This window comes from Engraulis encrasicolus, chromosome 21 (assembly GCF_034702125.1).
Source record: "Engraulis encrasicolus isolate BLACKSEA-1 chromosome 21, IST_EnEncr_1.0, whole genome shotgun sequence".
NCBI classification, from domain to species: domain Eukaryota; kingdom Metazoa; phylum Chordata; class Actinopteri; order Clupeiformes; family Engraulidae; genus Engraulis; species Engraulis encrasicolus.
The window spans coordinates 10,401,121-10,421,120 of record NC_085877.1 but is presented as its reverse complement, the minus strand read 5'-3'; the positions used below and the strand labels follow the sequence as shown (position 1 = coordinate 10,421,120).

At 44.3% G+C, this 20,000-nt stretch overlaps 2 protein-coding genes across 2 annotated transcripts in view; one reads left to right on the top strand and one right to left on the bottom strand.

The window, feature by feature from the left end:
* Positions 1-12,850, bottom strand: part of focad (focadhesin) — an 87,258-nt gene extending 74,408 nt beyond the window's left edge. Inside the window, exons 1-3 of the mRNA XM_063187543.1 lie at positions 12,815-12,850; positions 2,583-2,660; positions 2,210-2,281 (exon numbers count right to left, since the gene is read on the bottom strand). Coding sequence (XP_063043613.1) covers positions 2,210-2,281; positions 2,583-2,639 — 129 coding nt within the window. The 5' untranslated portion in view covers positions 2,640-2,660; positions 12,815-12,850. The remainder of the gene's footprint in view (positions 1-2,209; positions 2,282-2,582; positions 2,661-12,814) is intronic.
* A 2,696-nt stretch (positions 12,851-15,546) lies between these two features.
* The window catches only part of mllt3 (MLLT3 super elongation complex subunit), an 82,882-nt gene continuing 78,428 nt past the window's right edge, over positions 15,547-20,000 (top strand). Inside the window, exons 1-2 of the mRNA XM_063187542.1 lie at positions 15,547-15,703; positions 16,362-16,542. Of these exons, the coding sequence (XP_063043612.1) occupies positions 15,692-15,703; positions 16,362-16,542 (193 nt within the window). The 5' untranslated portion in view covers positions 15,547-15,691. The remainder of the gene's footprint in view (positions 15,704-16,361; positions 16,543-20,000) is intronic.

Here is a 20,000-nt window from a genome sequence, read left to right as displayed (position 1 = left end):
CTGGGTGATAAATTAAATTACATTACATTACATTTGGCTGACACTTTTTAATTCAACGCGACTGACAGATACTTTATTACTAGGGGTGGGTATTGGCAAAGGATTCACAATTCGATGCGCATCACGATATACACATGCCACGTTGCGATACTATCCCAATAGATTGTATTGCATGTATTATTGGCGGCATTGCAAGCTTTACTTCATTCATTTTTATTTTTCACCTTTGCCAACATTATACAATAAGAATACAAATTAAAATGATATTTTATACGTTAATAATAAAGTAATAATAAATCATAAAAGTAGAGTAATAATTAATAAAGGTCAATAATAAAGTTTTAAAATAATAAAGATGATCATTTGAAGCTTTGAGCACCATCACATCATATCATGTGGCTGTTTTCTGGACTAAAGGGTAACAGAACTTTGAAAGGACGCCTCACAATACTGTGCCCTAGCATTGCGATAAAGTCACTGTCTATCACGATTATTCACGATTCGATTCAATATCGTCACAGCCCTATTTATTACAGGGTAGGGGTGGGCGATATGGGCAAAAAAAAATATCTCTATAAGTTTTAGAATTTTCACGATAACGATAATTTGACGATAATTTCCAAAAACACTTGCAAAAACCAGTAGGGCCCATTTCAGAAGGGGGGGGGTAATCAATGTGTTTGAATTGTACTGTATGGGAATTTGGCAGGGCAGGGCAAGTAAAGCAGATCATTTGTAGGCCTATGTAGCCTAAACTGCATGTTAACAAGAGGTCTGCATAAATGATGGCATGTCTACACTAGGCTACATCACAAAGCATGGCAGTATAACAAAGCTACACATTTATGCTGTCTATTATTTGTGCATGATTCCAGACTAATTTCAATTCTGCACTGGAGGTAGTAGTGCTGCATTCGTGTTGTAACTGGGGAGGGACAGAGAGTTGGGAGAAATGCTGTGCTGAAGAGCTTTTGATTTTAATAACATGCATATGCTCTGGTCTGTAAAGTAATACTTCATCACTTGGCATGAAAACATATCCATGTAAATAAAAAATAGTTTTATAATGTATTGCTTATGATTCTGTTAGATGACAGCCATTTTTGACTGGAAACAGTGCATGGATAGGAAACTAGGGCAGCTGCAAATTGCATGCGTTGAATGTCACACATTGTAATTTAACTCACTGCGCCAGTCTAACTTAACAGTATTTGTCCACCTAAGCAGTTATGCCATCTATACATGCAGGTGGGTGTTTGAGTCATGAGTAACAGCCACTAATAGTTGTAGAGAACAACATTGCTTAGCCTAGTTCGCTAACTAGCATGCTAACTAGCGATTTCTCAGACCAGAGACAAAGCTATTTATCTTCCTAACTATTTGGCTTCCCATAATCACAGACGGTTGCTAAGTAAAGTACATAGTTTCAAAACGCCCCTCAGCATCATGCAATGGCTGGTTTAATGGTTGAATTCCTCATGTAAATCCACCATTTGGATAACAGCAACTCTCCTCCACTGCCCAGCAGCAGCAGTGCTGTGCACAAGTGTCACGGAAATCTCTCTCTCCCTGCCTGGCAAAACGCTGCAGCCCGCCCCCCTCAGCACTGTCTGCTCATTGGTTCACAGACTTTATTCTCCAGTTCACAACAACATTACTATTGGCTGAAAGGCTTGGCTGTCGTCGCTGTCTGAATGAGTCCTGTCACAGCGCTTTTGTTGATTTTAGCGACTTTATAAAAATATCTCGATATTGCAAAATTACTCATCGTCAAAACAACATTTACGATAATTTCGCAGACGGTATATATCGCCCACCCTTATTACAGGGTATTGGTTACAGTCCATGGAGCAAAGTGGGGTGAGGTGCCTTGCTCAAGGGCACTTCGACCAAGGAGGGTGGATGGTATTGGTGAGGGTGGAGAGTGAACCTGCAACCCTTTGAGCTAAAGTACACCATAGTGTCTTACTTTGTCCATGTTATCATTTGCTGTTCTGGAAGTCACCCAATGCTTTCTGAGCTTCATGTAAGCTTAGCTTTCGTCACAATGTCAGTGTGTGTGTGTGTGTGTGTGTGTGTGTGTGTGTGTGTGTGTTTACTTGTATGGATATATGGCTGTGTGTGTGTGTGTGTGTGTGTGTGTGTGTGTGTGTGTGTGTGTGTGTGTGTGTGTGTGTGTGTGTGTGTGTGTGTGTGTGTGTGTACTTACCTGTGAGGTGTTTCCAGTCTTCTCACTCTCACTCTTCTCCTTCAACACCGCAGCTACCAGACTCCTCACCCCCTACACACACACACACACGCACGCACGCACACACACACACACACACACACACACACACACACACACACACACACACACACACACCGTTCACAAGGAGATATGATGACACGCGTCAGAGAATTTCGCTGACAGTACATTGTGTATAGTATACTATGCCTAAAGTCACTGCTTGCGTGAACATTCTATTACTCTGTAGTGTGTGTGTGTGTGTGTGTGTGTGTGTGTGTGTGTGTGTGTGTGTGTGTGTGTGTGTGTGTGTGTGTGTGTGTGTGTGTGTGTGTGTGTGTGTGTGCGTCCTAACCTGGGCCTGGATGAGGTAGCTGGGGAACTCAAATCTCTGCTTCAGTCCTTCACTCATCTTCAGTCTTCATGACACACTCTGAAAAAGAACACCCCCACACCCCCACACACACCATGAATGTTAGCGTACACATACTCATGCTAAGCCCAAGTGTATTCAATAAGTCTCTCTAGGATAGACCGATATATCGGCCGGCCGATATTTGTTTTTTAAGTGTATCGGTATCGGCCGATACACATGTGGTTTTGGCCGATACGCAATATCTATTATTTTATGTTATTCAGGTTTTTTAAAAGCACCAAGACACTTTATTTTTGTATTACTTGGTTATTATACATTACCTGATTGTTAGCGTGGGTTTTTAAATGTTACAAGTTCTACCTCAATTTGATAATGTTAAATAAATGTAATTTTTTTTACTTGAGACTTTTTTTGTACCCATATCGGCCCCAAATATCGGAAATCGGGTATCGGGCAAGGGTGATGAAAAAAAAATCGGTATCGCATCGGTCATTAAAAAACCCGTATCAGTCGACCCCTACTCTCTATGTATAGGAAACACATCCTTGTATCCTTGTATTCCCAAGCACCAAGGGCCTATACTACAAAGCTGGGTCAGGAATAAACCAGGTTCATTTGAGAGGTAAATCATCTAATAGAAGAGCCTGTAATATAAGCCCCAACAAAAGAGGTCCAAACAAACACAAGCACAATTCCATCTGCCAGGATACAAAGACAGGTGGAGGTCGCATTGATAGGACATAAAGACTGAAAGCGACAAATGACCCAACATGCGCGCGCACACACAGACAGACACACACGTCGCGAGTCGCGACAGGTGAGACGGGCCTTACAGCATTTGCTAAGGGGCTCTGATCCACCCCTCCCTCAGGTGTGTGAATGCGAGTGTGTGTGTGGGTGTGTGTGGTCCATATGGCATGCTGTGACCTGTCAAAACTTCAGCACAGGTGCAGCATGACCTGAGATGGCGCTCTCTCTCTCTCTCTCTCTCTCACACACACACACACACACACACACACACACACACACACACACACACACACACACACACACACACACACACACACACACACACACAAACTTAACATCAGAGAAACCAGTGTAACTGGATAACAAAGGTAGTACCCCCTTAGGCAGACATGCTATACAAGCATCATATATTATTCTGGGCTGGGGTCACACACGCACACACACACACACACACACACACACACACACACACACACACACACACACAGATGCATGCTGCCACCCCAACCAAAACATAGCCTTAGCGCCACCACATACACAAATTCCTGTGTTGTTGTACAGTATGCTATCGCCCCCACAGCACACACAGGTAGGCAGGCAGGCAGGAATACACACGCACGCACGCACGCACACACAAGCACACACGAGGGTGATTCTCACGAAACGCGCAACAAACGTGTTTTGACAACCATTTTTTCAAAAGACTTTTTTGATTGAATTTCTTTTTGAATCTGTCACATCAAAGTGTACAGTTACTAAGCACAATAATATCAACTTACCTGACAAGTATTTAAAACACATTTTTCAACGTTTTAGAAGTCCATGTCTGCTGAAATGCTCATTACCGCAATTTTTTTCTTTCATGAAATTTATTAGGAAACTTAATTGTTCTTGCAGTTTTGTTAATTGAATATTGATAGTTGTACTAGGGGCTACGTAAAACACTCAAAAAAGTTATTTTTCTTATTATTGTAGTTTAAGAATTGTACCACTTTATCTCATTACCGCAATAGGGTCATTTGCTTTCCACTTTAATTTTAGAATATGTCAGTGAAAATCTACAATTTCGGTCAAAAAATATGCTGAAGTGAAAGAAGCATAAAAAGGTACGGTGTTCGTAAAAAATATATAAGAATATAGTTTTCCTTTAGCACTTTTTTTAAACAATCAAGTGTTCATTTCGGTAATGAGGGGGATGTTTCGGTAATGAGAATAAGTTTTCGGTAATGAGAATAAGGAGAAATAAATTGAACTAAAGCCAAATATTAGTAAATTATGATGACACCTAATAAGATGATAAAAGTATTCTATACAAAACCATTCATTAAGCTACTGAATGATATTGATATTCAAGACTTAACCCAGTCAAAGACCATAAAAGACCTCTAAGGGGGAGCAGACCAAGTATTCCAGTGGCTATACAGTAGGTCAGGGGTGGGGAACCTGTCTCGAGTGGAACTAGTTCAGGGGAACTAGAGAGGATGGGGTCTGTTTTAAAGGTGGCTGCCTTCAATATAGGCCTCAAGTGCGGGGAAATCCTAGTTATGTTCTTAGTACGGAGAACTTTTACGGCCCTCAGATGAATTTGAAGTGGCCCCTAATGAATAAGGTTCCCCACCCCTGCAGTAGGTGAAGAGGCGAGGCCTCTCCTGGGCACCAAAGTAACATCATAGTATAAGGGGGCCAAGGGGTGCAGTGCACACTAGGGCTGGGTTCAAATGATCGAATCGCGATCCAATATCGATTCACGTTCGAAAAGGGCGATATCGGTTCACAACTTTGTGGATCGATCTTTTGCCGATCATTATAGGAGCTATTTACTAATCCACAACCTGTGGCTCTCTTCCGATTCCCAGCCCTAGTGCACACCTGAAATGCCAGGCTTTGCCAATGGGCACTATGAAGTTATAGTGGGTCCATCATCAAAACACCAGAGGGTAGCCACCTGATGACCCCAGTGAAGCATACCTACATCCCCCAATCCTCATCCCCACCCTGAATATGACATCACAACTCACTACTGACCTCTCCAGCCAAAAATCCATAGTGGACCAGAAATCAAAATCTGTCATGAGCTGGAAAATCGTTTCGCAGGGCGAAGTCGTGCACTGGACATCTTTTTCTGACTCGGCGCGCGCCGGCAACCAGGAAGTAGGTAGAAGGAACAGGAGATCACTAGAGTAGCTTAGAAAAGAGTAGATACAGCTACTGGACTACAGAAGGAACCCTGCATCATAATGAGTCCCTCCAGGATTTTGCACTGGGATTTTGTGATTTTTGCGGTCAAAATGCCTGATTTTGTGGCGGCATTTTCTCATTTTTTGCAAAGATTTTGCGGCATTTTCTCATTTTTTGCAAAGATTTTGCATCCCTTTCTGGGTTATTTTGGTAACTGAAAACCACAATCAGTCTAAGCAGGCTTAAGACAAAAGAGAGAGAGATTCAGAAACACACTTCCTATATAATAGAATAATAAAATATTGTCAAAAGCTGTCAGAGCGTCTTATTAGCCAGTGCGTCCAATGTGTAAAAAAAAATCATGTCCGCGACACTCATAAATCTCTGTCGATATTTTAGAACGACTTCGGGGGAAAACGGGACAGCGCGTTATGAAAAAAAAACTTGTGGGTAGCCTATAGCCTACCACTAGGCCTAATGAAGAGCGTCGCGGGGTACAGTAGCCAGGCTGTATGCAAGCGTTACAATGTCACCTGTTGGAAGACGCGTCTCTCTCTCTCTCTCTCTCTCTCTCTCTCTCTCTCTCTCTCTCTCTCTCTCTCTCGCTCTCTCTCGCTCTCTCTCTCTCTCTCTCGTGCTCGTATTGCAAGCTGTTGCATATTATTTGCTTGATGCAAAGTTGTGATGGCATACACGCTCTCGTTGACATGGTTGTGTGCATGGTTGCATGGATTCGCAAGACTTTATTGCAATAACACAGTGAAAGCGTGGAAGGGCCGTTCACTTCCTATCTCGGTGTCCTTGACTGAAACAAGTTGCAAAACTCCACACTTCCGAAACCTTTGCGATCGGCACTACAGTGATTGTTACCAGAAGGCTTGTGCCTACGCATAGACATAGACCCTTAAATTACAAACATTAGCGAACATTGAAAAAAGATCAGACAACGACCGTCGGGTAGCATGCTCATGAAAGCGACAGGGGAGAGTGGAGAAGTTCCGCAAACATGTAGCCTAACGTAAGATGTTTGCTACTGTGCGACAGTACCGCCACTATTTCATGACTGCATACACTTCTTCGTCATGGATAAATGGGCAACAATACTTTTTCCACCCAGGATTGCGCTGAAAAGTAGGCTACTGCTGTTAAAAAAAGGGTCATGAGTGTGCAGCACCGACGCCTGCGTGTAGGCCTATGTGTGATTGAGGGGAGGAGAGACGCGGAACAGCTGAGATGAGGGTCGCGACTTCCGAAATAGCAGGCAATTCTTTTTCAATGTTTCAGTGACATATTAACAAAAATGCTTCGTATTGGTTTTCGTCTCCTGTGGTATTGTAGTCACATTTTTATTTTTTTGACGAAAATATAAATCAATAAACTCCACAGAATGTTGAAATTTTGCGGGAAAAATGCGGCTTTACAGGAATTACGCGGCATCGTGAAATTATGCGGAATATCATTGAATTTGCATGAATCCACGCGATCGCTGAATCGCGAAAAACTGGAGGGACAAATGATTCATTGGGAGGACAATATAATGTCTTGAAGCTATTTTATCTCTTTCCTTTCATTTTATTCAGCTTAATTGTGAGGAGTCATTCTCAGAGGATTGTTGTGAAATAAGTGTAAAGCTAGAGATTTCTTGAAGATATATTATTCCTGTTTTATATTATGGTGCTGGTACCATTTAGCCTACTGAAAAGATGATGTGAGATGTCAAATGTCTCAGATTGGGGTGTAATGGTATGCCGGTTCGGTACACCTAGGTTTTAGGGTCACAGTTCGGTACATTTTCGGTACAGTACATGGGAATAACATTGAAAAAAACATTTTCTTCCTCAGCACGTTGTTTATTTCACCTCAATATTGTATTGTATACCTCAATATTTAATTCTAACTCAACAGAAATAAAACCCCATTCATTTTCAATGGGGTTTCATTTCTGGTGATTTAGAATTAAACTGGTGAGTTAGTGCCAAAACGTAGCATGGAAATCTACAGGGTATATTGAAGAGTGAAGTGTGGGACACCAGGTCAACAAACAAGAACAGCTGACAGCAAAGCATCAAGGATATCTGGGCTTCCATAACTCCCATGCACTGTTTCTGCCATTGACTTCAATGTTAAACGCATCATGGACGTTATTAAGACACAGAGAGTCCTAACAAAGTATTGAACATTGCATGTTATGTAGAAAGTACCAAATTTCAACTGATTTAATGTGACCCAAATTTTGATGAAGAAAAATGTGATTTTATTACAATATTCTAATGATGCGAATTCCCCAATTCATGGGTTTTTTGAGCTGGAAGACCAAAATATGTAAAAATAAAGAATTGAATTATTGGAATAGTTAAAAAAAACTGGGCCATGAATCCATAATCCATGACAGTTTAACATTATTGATGGAATTATGGAAATAAATCAACGTTTTCACGCTATTCTAATAAAGTGGCCTGGAGCTGTATGTTAGGCATTTACTTCTGCTTTGTTTATTTGCAATATTTGGCTTGGTTTCGATACAATTGCATATTTCAACCTGAAATTGGGTGCAATTTCACTTCAAACTTTCATCAAGTGCTTTAACAATAATTAAGTGACATAGTGAAAATATTTACACTGCCAAACTATAGATTGTATTTAAGGTTGCAGTTGCATGTTTAAAAATGTAAATAAATCTATATTCTAAATGTAAAACACCATAGAGTCTAATTACCGAAATTGAGAATCCTCATTACCGAAAGGTACTTTAAACATTGCGGTAATGAGAATGTGCATTGCGGTAATGAGATGGCTCAGCACAATAATGCTAACTGTAACTTAAATTATTGTGAATTAGCTAATTTACGACCTTTGTTGAATTCTAAAAAGGAATACCCTATTACCAAGCAAATTTAAAATTAAAAAATCTTTTTCATTTTGAAATATTGACTATTTCGGTAATGAGAACCAATTTTGTCGTGTTAGCATATTTTTGAGACAAATCATGACATTTTACAGGCACAATCAATAAGGCTGACTAGTCATGTAGCCAGCATGAATCTCCTGTTAGTACAGATGAATTGTAGGTAGTTTCAGCTCATATTGAAATTCTGAAAGCTTTTAATTGTAGTTCTGAAATATATTGCGGTAATGAGAAGAAATACTTTGGGACACAACCTTTTCTTGAGATATTCATCAGTGTTCATTATTTAAATTGCCAACAAGGAACACTAAGTGAAACTTCGGACATAAACCAACACACTTGTAGTGTTATTTACGTATTTTTGTACTTTTTAGTATGTTTTACCCTTATTCAAAGACCAGAAATTTTGGCTGGGACACATTTCGGTAATGAGAATTTGCCCATAAAATGCATAAAAAGTGGAAAATAAAAATAATATTTTTTACAATGAACTAGTGTGCCAGAAAGTACACGTCTTGCTCTACAGTAATGTAATACCATTAAAAGAATCCATGTCATATTTCACCATTAAAACCTCTTGGACATTGTTTTTTTTAGCTTCGTGAGAATCACCCACGTACGCACACACACGCGCACACACACACGCACACACCACGACCAAAACACACAATTTGAATGTACGGTAGCTTAGAGTGTGCTTGCTAGCAGATCCAGAAAATATCAAACAAACACACACAGATGTAAAAACAGAACCCTCAACTTTTACAGGCACACACAGATGGATGGGCTGGGGTCTCAAGCTTGTGTGTGTGTGTGTGTGTGTGTGTGTGTGTGTGTGTGTGTGTGTGTGTGTGTGTGTGTGTGTGTGTGTGTGTGTGTGTGTGTGTTAGAGAGTGAGTAGCACTGACAGGTGGTAGTGGAGAGCTCACCGCTCCTCCTGCATAATTCACACACACACACACACACACACACACACACACACACACACACACACACACACACACACACACACACACACACCTGCTATATACAGACAGCTCCCTCCCTTCTCCACTCTCATTATTAGCACATTACCAATTCTATTTCATCCTCCCTCTTGCCTCTCTCTGTCAACTCTATCCCCTTACTTACTTACTTACTTTATTTCTTTCTTTCTGTCAACCCTATCACCTTTCTTTCTTCCTTTCTTTCTTCCTTCCTTTCTTCCGTTCTTTTGCCCCAATCTACAGTACAGCTGGTAAACCTGACGAAACCCATGACACCCATCTACTAGTGTCAGTGTGGTAATAATGTTAGATTTGACATTCGTGTGTGTGTGTGTGTGTGTGTCTGTATGTGTGTGTGTGTGCGTGTGTGTGTGTGTGTACACGCAACAGAGTGTGTGTGTGTGTGTGTGTGTGTGTTAGCATAGTGAAAGACCATCTGAGCTGCCCGTCAAGCGTCTCAGCAGAACTAAGAAGGCACACCAGCTGCTGTGTGTCTGTGTGTGTGTGTAAGGTGGGGGTTTTGATGGACAATGCTGCTGCTACTGTTCGCTACCCCGACCCCTCCCCAAACTGGTTGCTGACGATTGTCGGTGGCGTGTGTGTCTCTGTGTGTGTGTGTGTGTGTGTGTGTGTGTGTGTGTGTGTGTGTGGAGAGCTCAGTGTGTTTATACTGCCTGAGCTGGCTGCATTGTCAACACCACTGCCCCGCATCACAGCACAGCACAGCACAGCACAGCACGACGCCCAGACCACCAGACCTGCGGCGACAGATATAGACACAGACCCAAAGCCAGCCTGCCTGCCTTCAGTAGACATAGACCCAGCCTGCCTGCCTTCCAGTCTTCAATAGATCCAGACCCAGCCCGGCTGCCTGCCTGCCAGCCCTCCCCAGGTTAACAGACAGCCTGCCTGCCTTCAATAGACCTAGACCCGACACATCAGCCAGTCTGTTTGCCTTCTCTTCCATTGGCCCAGCCGGCCTACCTGCCAGACTGCCAGCCCTCGTCCCAGACCAGCCAGCCTGCTTGCCTTCCCCAGACTTGCCTGCCTGCCTGCCTGTTTTTACCCAGACCAGCCTCTTTCTGCCTGGCTTAACCAAACCATCCCTTGCCTGTCTGCTTGCCGGCTGCCTTCCCTGAATCCAGTCGGAGAACAAAAAAGAAAAAGAAAAGCCTGCCCGGCCTCCACAGCAAAGCCAAAAATTCCTGACTGCCCGTCTACGTCCAGTCCAGCCCAGCCCAGTCCTCCTCAGCCAGCCTGACGTCTGCATCCGGAACCCGCTGGCTCTCCAGGACCCATCTCCACCTCCACCTCCCTCTGGGCTCTATACTCCTCAATCCAGCTACAGCTACCGAGCTCCAGCCTCCCTCCCTCCATCCATACCCTCAGTTCTCGCCTGCCTGCTTGCCTGCTTGACATTCTTCCCTCAAGCACCGGCCACAGCAGCTCATTTACAGTAGGCTACAAGCTAAAAAAAAGGGGGGGAGAGCAGGTTTTTGCAAACTGAAAAAATACAGTAAGGTCAAGCACGAGGAGTTTTTTTATTAGCATTTTTATCAGAACAGACGTTTCAGGGTTCAGCCTTCATCAGTGCTCTCTGTGGTCGCTTAGTAGGCGGCTTACTAGCTGAAATTTGACTGCTGCAGACCAGCTCCAGATCCAGCCAGCCTGCCTGCCTGTTTGACCCTCGACCCAGCCCAGCCCAGCTCCAGAACTGGTTCCAGCCTGCCCCCACAACCTCCAGCTCCAGCCTGCCTACCTCCCTCCCTCCCTTCCAGACCCTGCCTCCAGCCCCAGCCCTCCGGCTCCTGCCTGTTCTTCACAGCCCCAGTTTGGGAGCCAGCGCCAGTGGCAGCCCCAGCCAGCCTCCACTCCTCTGAGCCAGGCTACCTCCACACATACAGCTAACCATTGGGCAACAAATACACACGTAAGTCAATACAGCGAACCAAAAAAACAAAGTACACGCTTAGCGTGTGTGTGTGTACGTGTGTGTGTTTTCACACACCAGCAAACGAAGTTACAGGCTGTGTGTGTGTGTGTGTGTGTGTGTGTGTGTGTGTGTGTGTGTGTGTGTGTGTGTGTGTGTGTGTGTGTGTGTGTGGCTATTCTGTGATGGGTTTGTCGGAATAGACATTGAGAATAGTTATGAACCGTTTCGCGTAGCTAGGGGTCTGCTGTGTTCTTCACAGCTAATATGGGCAGACCTGTTGACCAGAGCACCTGTTGCATGTCAGACTAAAGCTTTTGCAGCAAACCTTTCTGTCATGTCATTCACTCATAATACAACACATCATATTTAACCATGGAAAAGCTATGCATGAAGATAAGAGTAAAAACTGTGTGTGCGTGCGTGTGTGCGCGTAGTGTGTGTGTGCGCGTAGTGTGTGTGTGTGTGTGTGTGTGTGTGTGTGTGTGTGTGTGTGTGTGTGTGTGTGTGAAAGGGGAAAAAAAATCTCGGTGCCTGGCATAGAGATATCTGCAGAGTAGTGATGTTGAGGAGTTAACGAGTTTGACTGTTTGGAAAATGAAAACAAAGCGAGCGGGCCCGTCAGCAGAGCAGACTAGACTGCCGTATCTACACACGGCAAATATTTCCAGGGCTTTCCAGAAAGCGGTTTTCTTGTCTGCGTTAACAATGTGTCCGGCTGTGCTGTGCAAACTCTGCATTGCTGCTGAGGGGGACAATGCAAAGGCGAGGCACATTGTTGAACAGCCCATTGCTGTACGCTTGCCGCCTGCCTGCCTGCCTGCCTGCGCGCCCGTCTCCCATTGCAAAAAAGGCTGAATAGAATAGCCCATTGGGGTCGGCTTGGGTAGCCTATAATAATAACATCGGTCGTCTCTACATAATGCCCGTTCCCGATGATAATGCATTGTGTCCAGAGGGAGAGAAGCATGTGCAAACGCTATTTCACCAACCTCCCTGAATACGTAGTGTTTGCTTTCAGAGATAAGTGTTTGTTCGGCAATGCAGCATAGAAATAAGTTATAGCCTAACTTGTACCGAGCTGCACTGTAAATAATCGAAGCTATGTTTACAAGCAAGATCCTGGTCGAATCAACCAAACTGTGTTTCAGTTGTAACGACAAGCCCTACCGTGTAATGACAGTATGACACCGTTATTACAACATTCATTTCAAATAGTTTCTAGATATTATTTTAACACACGTTCGACCCAGGACAGCATCACTGAAACTTAGCTGTCAGGCTACTAGTGGGACTTGCCAGCCTGTCAAAGCAAACTCTCGCTAAACTACACGTCTGCAAAAGGAACTCAAATACACTATGAATGCTTTTAAAGGTGCGTTAACACTTGAAAGACATAAACTCTGCACATATTGCACACAACTGCAACAAAGTATATCTGATAAGTTGGATGGAACGTTACCTCTGGCGCTAAACAAACCAGTTCTCAAGACTCACGCTTGTACGGTGTCCTGAGAGGAACAAACACTCCAGAACGCTTTTTTCGTACTCAGCTTGTAGATGAGATTAGTTTATTGTGCTTAGTCTGGATGGACCGTGTGGTTGTATGATATCTTGTCTAGATGTCATGGTTCCTGCCGCTTTTGTCAATCACATGAATAATTTTGTGACTTGTCTGTGGATTTTACAGAGCAACATGACATTTAAAATAGAGTTGATAGGTCAATCGCTGGGTTGTTATTAGAGCTATGGGTTGGGGTTTGAGGGTGCTCTAGACTTTTTGCATTTGTATAGGGTCTAACAGGGATGAAAAAAGAACAAGATGGAAAATGAAGTATGCTGTATGTATAGATTTTTATAGGTATTTTTTTTTACCCTTCCCCATGGCATGTTGGAAAATGAATGAATTCATGTCTGGTCTATTCTTAGGCTTAGCCTAGGGGGAGGGGGGGGTGCTCTTAATGTGGCTATTTGAAATAGCTGAAAGTGACAGCAGAGCCTGTCAAAACTGCAATCTAGTTGAGGGGAACACCTGTAGTTGCTGTCGAGACCCTGTGGCCTATACACACACACGCACGCACGCACGCACGCACACACACACACACTCACACACACACACACACACACACACACACAGACATGTATGCACCCATGCCTGCACACATGTGCGCACGCACACACACACACACACACACACACACACACACACACACTGACTACATCCGTCCAACAATCATTCAAAATGTAACATTTTGGAAACTCATTTTGGGGTGGAGGCAATATTAAGATTGAGTGTAGAGGGAATGGTGATGAGTCATCTTTTCATCGAATAACTGGAATACAATGCTGAGACTCACAATGTTGCCAGGGACGGATTATGGTGCCTGTGTGTGTGTGTGTGTGTGTGTGTGTGTGTGTGTGTGTGTGTGTGTGTGTGTGTGTGTGTGTGTGTGTGTGTGTTTGAGAGAGAGACAGAGAGAGAGAGAGAGAGAGAGAGAGAGAGATATTCTCGTCAATGTCTTATATGTTATAATTTAATTGCACATTGGAGACAAACGCAGTTTCAAACTTATGTGCTAACCTAGCTTACATAGACAATAAAGTAGGCTACACTTGACTTGACGAAAGACCATGCTGTATGTTATGTCTTATGTTCCCTGAGACTATTTGAAAGTCACTCTTATGCAATATGAAAAAGAAACGATAGAGGCTTGGGCTTAAGGGCCGTCCTTAGACTCTTGGGGCCCTAGGCGAGGGGCCCGGTAGGCCTATGCAGTAATCCATGGCGGCGTCAAACTGGTTTTGGTCCAGGGGCCACATACAGACAATTTGATGACACGCGGACCGGACCAGTAACGTAATTACAAAAGATATCACAACTTTGTGTTTCATACTGGAATCGCAGTCAATCATAGGTGGATGGCAGAGGGTATATCAGGGCGGAAAATGTTCTTAACCCCTTAAGACACGGCATTGTAAATTAGCTGTGATCAAGTCGTAATGTATTACTATAGGCCTAGTGTAGGCCTACTGTCATAGTAGTGTAGTACTATATTAGTTAACTTTCAATGTCTATTACAGCATGCCACAGGAGGTACGGCGTGCATTAACGGGCTACCGTACGTATTGAAAACCAGCAGCAAAATTGTAATGGGCAGGAGCCTTTTTTTTCTTTTTTGACATTCTCTCAACAAGTCTGGGACTGGATTGAACCATCTGGCTTGCCGCATCCGGCCCCCAGGCCTTATGTTTGACACCCCTGGATTAAAGGTTCAGTTTGGAACCTTCTGTTTTAAGAATGCCTCACTGAATGGTGCCTGATACATCTAATGCATGCTCTGCTGTTAGGTGTTGTCTATCCTGCGATATCCCATGCTGCTTTGCACAATCGTTCCGATCTTACTTGTGATTAGGTCTTGTGGCAACCAGATAAGGTGTTGTCTGATATTTCTAATGATTGTTTAGTGAGAAAGGAAGGCCCCGAGGGCTCATTGAAGCAACATCAGATGCCACCATCATCTGCCATCTGTTGGGAGTTCTGCTGCTCAGTGTGGTTGTCTTTCATGGGTACAGAGGCCTAACCTTCACGAGGGAATATTCAACAATGTGTTTTTTTAATCACTTTACTGCATGAAATAATTCAATAATTCAAGGTAAGAATGGAAAACATAATTGGATATATTCAATATTTCTGCTAGGGGTAGGTCTCTGTTTGGCAAACAAAGCGTCAATAATGAAGATATTAACCTTACCCAACATTACGCACAACAATGTTAATTTTTCTCATTGTGTAAAGACACATTATATGTTTTTTGTGACAAATGAATGAGTAGCAGGACAGCGCTGGTGGGCAAATGTAGTGTGCCTGAGGCGCCGCCTGCCTGTGTCAAGTCAGGCACCGGACACGTGGTCGCGCTCTCCTCCACAATGCAGACTGGACTGGCGGCTGCCAATTTGGCTACCCGGGTCATCAAAGCCTGTCATTCGCACGGATCTCAGGTTTCCGATCATTAGGAGTGCGTTAACACTTGCAAATGTTGGAGGCTGTTGGATGAATGGGGAAGCGGCGTGCATGGTGCGTGACATGGGCTGTCTGTGCGTTAGCACCGTTCGATTGGCTCGCCTCCTCGCCTCGCGCCTCCTCCACTCCGCTGCCCTGTCTGCGACTCTTGTCAGCGCACGGGAACGGCGCATGCGTCTTACTTTACTCCTCAGCCTTTGAAACTCGGCTTGAGTTCAATTAAGAGACCATGTCCGCCATCAGCCGTCTGTACAGCTCTGTCTTCACGTTTAGAGCGAATTCTCCATGAAATAGTGTTTGCCGCGGGAGCCCCGCAGAATGGCCGGCTTGGTGAGTATGCAGCGCTGGCAATGTCCTGGCGCCGTGCTCGGTTGCTCTGCCTGACTGTGCTCTCCTCAGCCCGGAGAAGCCGACAGCAGTAGCTCCGTGCATTTCTGCCAGCGCGTTTTCCAGCCATATTTCCATCGATATTCAAGTACAGTAGAAGTAGAGCCAAGCGGAGAGCCGAGTGTAGCATGCAGCATTTCTCTCTGCGAGGGGAATGTCTGCCTTCCTGCCAGGGTGGCGGTTTAGTACATTATCTCCAGTTCTCGGATTTGCATTAAACGTCGTCAAACATGGATAGTTTCTGGCAGTTAAAGAGTGCTGGCAAAACTAAGCATGGAGACTGTAAGATACTGTACTTAGCCGGCGCATGGTCAAGGTAGCCCGATTTTCCTGCCGTCTGTTGCCAAGAGCTGCCGTGCTGATTTGGGGTGCATTTTAATGCATTACAGTGACCGAGCTATAGGTCCGTTTATACAGCGTCGACTCTTGACTATGAACTTCCCTTGATTAACACATTTTTGATTGCTCTTGCTCGCTTGGAAAAGATGCAGACATAGGATATTCATGAGGCGTTTTTGTTGTTCTCGGGGTGGGTTCGTCGGTCCGTTCCGTTCCGTTCCAACCGGTTCTTGTGTCGGTTTCCCGTCTCTCCCGCACGCAGGGAGCTGTCCAGGTGAGGCTGGAGCTCGGTCACCGTGCCCAGGTCCGGAAGAAACCCACCGCCGAGGGCTTCACGCACGACTGGATGGTGTTTGTCCGCGGACCCGAGCACAGCAACATTCAGCACTTTGTGGAGAAAGTAGTTTTTCACCTGCACGAGAGCTTTCCCAAACCAAAAAGAGGTAGGTGGCGCGAGATTCCTTCCTTCATTCATTGTTGTGACATAAATTGCGGATTGTTGTGATTTTTCGTTGAAAGGGGCAGAGTGTCTGGAACACGTTGTGATCATAGATGGAAGCGGAAATCATGGTGTTACTACAAATGCGCACTGGTGACTTTATTTATGTGATTAATGATGGCGATTTAACATTTTTGACTTAAAATGTTGAAATATAATGGGTCTCATAGTGGATAACATTGCTGCAAGCTGTTTCTATCAAAGTCGCGAGCTCCCGTGTGCACAGCAGAGCCACAGATTTGTCTGACATATTTGGGTATGGAAATGTAACCATTGGCAACACTGGCCATCTAGCATGCCGTATATGTTGGAGCATAATAGAGTTCCTGACGCTATATAGCCTACTGTCATCATCTCTGCTGCTGTGCTGGGTAGTAAAGGTATACGTCTTGTGGGAGATGGGCTTGGAGAGCCAGGAGACCAGGCAAAGGTTTAGCGGTACCGAGAGGGGATCATGTGCCTCCTGTAGCCGGCCAGATGCGCACTGAGCCCCGCGGCGGATAGACGATCAGTGCGCCCTGCCGACGCCTGTGGGAAGATGTGAGTTTTGACGGGAATGTTCAGAATCACGGCTCATATTTGCTACTCAAAAATGCAGCCGTTTAGCAATCTAGAAGTTGTCTGTCTGCCAACTGACGACATTGTTGAGGAATGATGTGAACGCTTTGTGTGGCGCGCGGTACTGAATGGCTGGCGTCACGGTGGTTGGTTTGGATTCTGGCAAGACGGAAAAGATCAATTTAATTACAGTTGACCCCCTCCCCCCTCACACACACACACCCAACACACCCTTCCTCCCAAAGCATTCTCATAAAACCGTTGTGTGTGTGGTGTGTGTGTGTGTGGGTGAGTGTGTGTATGTCGTGTGTGTGTGTGTATGGTGTGTGTGTGTGTGTGTGTGTTGTGGTGTGGGTGTGTGTGTGTGTGTGTGTGTGTGTGTGTGAGAGGGAGAGAGAGAGAGAGGGAGGGAGAGAGGGAGGGAGAGAAAGAGTGTGTGAGAAAGAAAGAGTGCTCTTTCAGATGGCATGCGTTGGGAAGCGCTCCAGCCCAATTCATCCCGGTAGGCTACCACGAAACTGTGTGCCATATTGCAATTGCACGCGACTCAAGTTGCAGGAACGTGCAGACCGTCTGCAGCCGTCGTTCACGGCATGGTGCATTTATAAGGATTTCCTGACTGGATGTCGCCAACAGAGATTGTGTGTGTGTGCGTGCGTGCGTGTGTGTGCGTGTGAGAGAGAGAGAGGTAGAGTGGGCAAGTGTGTGTGTGTGTGTTCATGAAAAATGATTTTGACCAAATAGATTCTTGTTGTCACATCATCTTGTTCTGATTTGAGCTGCTGTTCTACTTCTCATGGGCTAAGAAGCACCTCAGCCAGCAACATGGATACATAGATAGATACTAGATACATAGATGGATAGATAGATAATATGGATCGATAGATGGATAGATGGATATATGGATAGATAGATATATGGATAGATAGATATATGGATAGATAGATAGATAATATGTGCGTGTGTCGCTCCTGTCTACTCGTTTGCAGTGCCGGTTCTGACCTCCATGGGGCCTAGGCAAATAATGATGCCAAGGGGCCCCAAAAAAGGGTGTGCAGCGACCCCCCCCCCCCCCCCCCACCCCCAGCAGATACGCGAACATCAGACACAAAATTTTGACTCAAATCAGCTTATTAAAAATGTCTTTCATTTACTGCTCTCTTGAGACAAAAACATCATATATTGTCATAACAGATTGCGTGCACATGTAGAAAACGGTGGCTGGTACTGAACATGCGACTACTCATCAGCTGCAGGGTGTACCTGGATCATCTGTGTAGGCCCTACTACCTGAACATTGTGCTGTGGCCACTCCATGGTGACTGACGGAGTCTGAGCTGGGCCAGAAACTATGCTAGAGCGCTGTAAAATATAACTATAGGCTTCAAATGATTTAGCTCCATCTATTTGTTTGCATTTTAAATTACCATGGCCTGCCCCCTAGTTCTATGCCTTTAGTTAATCTGGTGGTCTAAAATCGTTATGTTTTTTTTGAAATTAATGAATTGGACTGATGAAAGAATACTCATAGGTAATTTAAATTATTTTGATATGATTACTTGTGTTATTATGAATGTTATCACACATTATTGTGATTCACCTTCGTCACAAGTTAAGGTTGGATTTTTTAGTCTATCCAAGAAAGCCTCGCCACCCTTGCTATTGTTTCACCCACCCACTCTCACATCGCACGGCACTCCTTCTTCTTCAATCCATCATCCTCCATTGCTTTGACTGTATCGGTCGTCTTTATCACAAATCTTTAGCGCCCTGTCATTAAACCAAATTTCTTTGTCTGTGTATGTTGTTATTTTGTTTCTATTAACTATCGAGGAGGCTGCACGCATACAACAGCGCGCGCAACTCACACAAATGCCGCACATACACACATCACACACCTCATCTCACACTGAAAATGGCATCCCCTTTCGATACATCCCTTTTCGTTGCTTCGACTGCACTGACGTTTTCATCGGATAATCGAAGATCGTCAGCTTTTGATTAATACCTAGTTTACACCTTCGTAAATACATACTGTTAATATCGTTGATATTCACCATCCATTTCCTCTCAAGTTCTCTCGTGGCCTAGGATACATGGGGATTGAGTTGTACTAATTGCTCATAGCTTATTCGTATAGCTATCGGATGCTGGTGGTGCTAATAAAATCTTCTTACCTTTTTTATATCTGTTTAACGTGTTTACCCCGTTGTACATCTTGTGGTCCTGGTTCGTATGTCCTGGGACCGTTTGTGCAGGCTTGTTGTGACTATCACATAGCCATTTGTATCTTCTGAGCCATACGAATATTAGCCACAGAAGAAGATCACAATGAGTGGAAGCCCAATTGATACAGTCCATGGTGGAAGCTTATCCGTAACAAACAGCGGAGTTACGTTGCTACCTGACTGCTGTTCTTGTCGCTCATTGTCATGAATTTTCTTTTTCTTTTGTCTTTTTCCGCCGGGGGGAATTTGTCGTTTCACATCGGACGTTTCACGTTTTGTGTGACGGAAGCAATAATCAATGAAATCATTTCGCGGTTTTCTTTTTTAAACTTGTAAACGTCAGTGCCGTATTATGGGTTCGCGCGAGGCCTTACGCTGCGAGCGTAGTGAGCGTATTGGGCGGGCCGGCTCTGCTCGTTGCCATCAAGCGCAGACAGTTCCAAATGCTCGTACAAGACTGACAAGTGTATGCCAACAGTTGTCCCCGTCTTTTTTTATTTTATTTTAGAGTCTATTGTGCCATTATTGATAGGACCGTGTGACAAGAAGTGAGTGGGAAAGAGAGATGGGGGGCGGGGCGGCGGGGGGATTGGGAAATGAAATCGGGCCGGAATCA